The sequence below is a fragment of the Condylura cristata genome, unplaced genomic scaffold (assembly GCF_000260355.1).
Source record: "Condylura cristata isolate star-nosed mole 26May11 unplaced genomic scaffold, ConCri1.0 scaffold00019, whole genome shotgun sequence".
NCBI classification, from domain to species: Eukaryota; Metazoa; Chordata; class Mammalia; order Eulipotyphla; family Talpidae; genus Condylura; species Condylura cristata.
Window position 1 is genome coordinate 21,267,469 of NW_004567120.1, and position 1,576 is coordinate 21,269,044.

The following is a 1,576-nucleotide window of genomic DNA, read 5'->3' on the forward strand; positions in this document are numbered from 1 at the left end:
ATCTCCTCCTGGGCTGGCGGGAATCAAACTCATGCGGAAGTGGCTTAAGCTTCTTAGTGCTGTGCTTTAACCCGCTGCACCACCAGGGAGGGCTCATATAGTGCTGTGTTTTAATCCATTGTGCCACCAGGGAGGGCCCTGTGAAAACAATTCTTAACCTGGGGGCTATAAAAATAAGCTGTGCTTTGTCCATGTTTGGCAGACAACCCTGTTCGATTAATGAGATATGTTAAATAAGGCCAAATTGAAAATGATATAAACTCAAATAATAGAAGTTTTATGTGCAAGGATAAATATATGTGTATTGGCATACACTTGTGTATTTCAAATCAAATCCAAATATAATTTGTTTTAATTGACTCCTTTAAAAGGAGTGACTAATAGATGTTAGTATGCCATTGAAAAAAATCAGTGTTTTCATAGTGCAGGTTTTTAAAAATGGTAACTTATGTAAGGTGATGAATGTATATATTCACCTTATTGTGGTAATCATTTCACAGTATGTACCTATGTCACATCATCAAGGTATAACCTTAAAATTACATAATAGTATGTACTCATCACGCATCAGCAAAGCTTAATAAAGTAGATATAAATAACAAGACATATAGTTATCTAATCATACCTAATGGAAAACTTTTATTTTATATGAATCTTTGGTCGCATAATTTTGATTTTCAGTTTTGGCACATAAAACCAAGAATTTCTATCATGTCTCTTTTTCCTGCCCTCATTGGGTACCTTGGTCTTTCTTTATACTCTTTGAACTTAATGTAAGACTTTGTCCTGGAAGAGAAGATTCCAAAATATTTTTATCGGGATTACTTTTGGTAAATGATGACTTTTGATTGTTTTCCATATTATGTTGTTTACTAGTTCCATTTAGACATCCCTAACATGGCCATTTTGTAACTGTGCTTATAGCTATCACAAATTTTTTATAATGTCTGAAACTTTTTTGGTTTCTCTTTAGAACTTCTATAAATGGATGACATGGCTGCCACTCAGATCTCCAAAGATGAGCTTGACGAGCTAAAGGAAGCCTTTGCAAAAGTTGGTGAGTATTTTTTGCAGTATAATAACTACAATAGAGCAATCTTTATGTGCTCCAATTCAAAATAATTTTCTGAAACATTATATGAAAGGTTAATCATGAATGGGATAGTTTTGGAAGCTCCACTTCAGACTTAATTGCTTTTAACTATACCTAGTATCTAATGAGGTCAAGGGTGTTTACTTCAGGATGCCAGTCTTAACTGGAGGCTGCTGTGGCACCTGAAATTTGTTTTTATTATTATTATAATAGTTTATGTTTACATCATTTTGTGCCTTTTTCCATCTCAGTTGTAATCCCTGTGGGCTTCCCATCACCAATTCACCCGTGTGCCATCACCATAGTTGCGTGCACTCCCCACTCCCATTTTTGATCCCATTCCCCACTCCATCCCCGTAAAATGTCTCCGGTATATAGTTGTTCATTATTATCCCCCCCTCTTTATTCTCCTGCTATAAGTGAAACCATCCGGTATTTTTTGTTTTCTTTCTGGCTTATTTCACTAAGCATGATCCCTTCCAG

General features: G+C 35.5%; 1 protein-coding gene across 2 annotated transcripts in view; it reads left to right on the forward strand.

Annotated features, from left to right (window-relative positions):
* Positions 1 to 1,576, forward strand: part of PLS3 (plastin 3) — an 82,829-nt gene that overhangs the window by 47,187 nt on the left and 34,066 nt on the right. For both annotated transcript variants that reach the window (XM_012727165.1, XM_012727166.1), the window contains exon 3: positions 974 to 1,057. In XM_012727165.1, coding sequence (XP_012582619.1) covers positions 985 to 1,057 — 73 coding nt within the window. In that variant the 5' untranslated portion in view covers positions 974 to 984. The remainder of the gene's footprint in view (positions 1 to 973; positions 1,058 to 1,576) is intronic.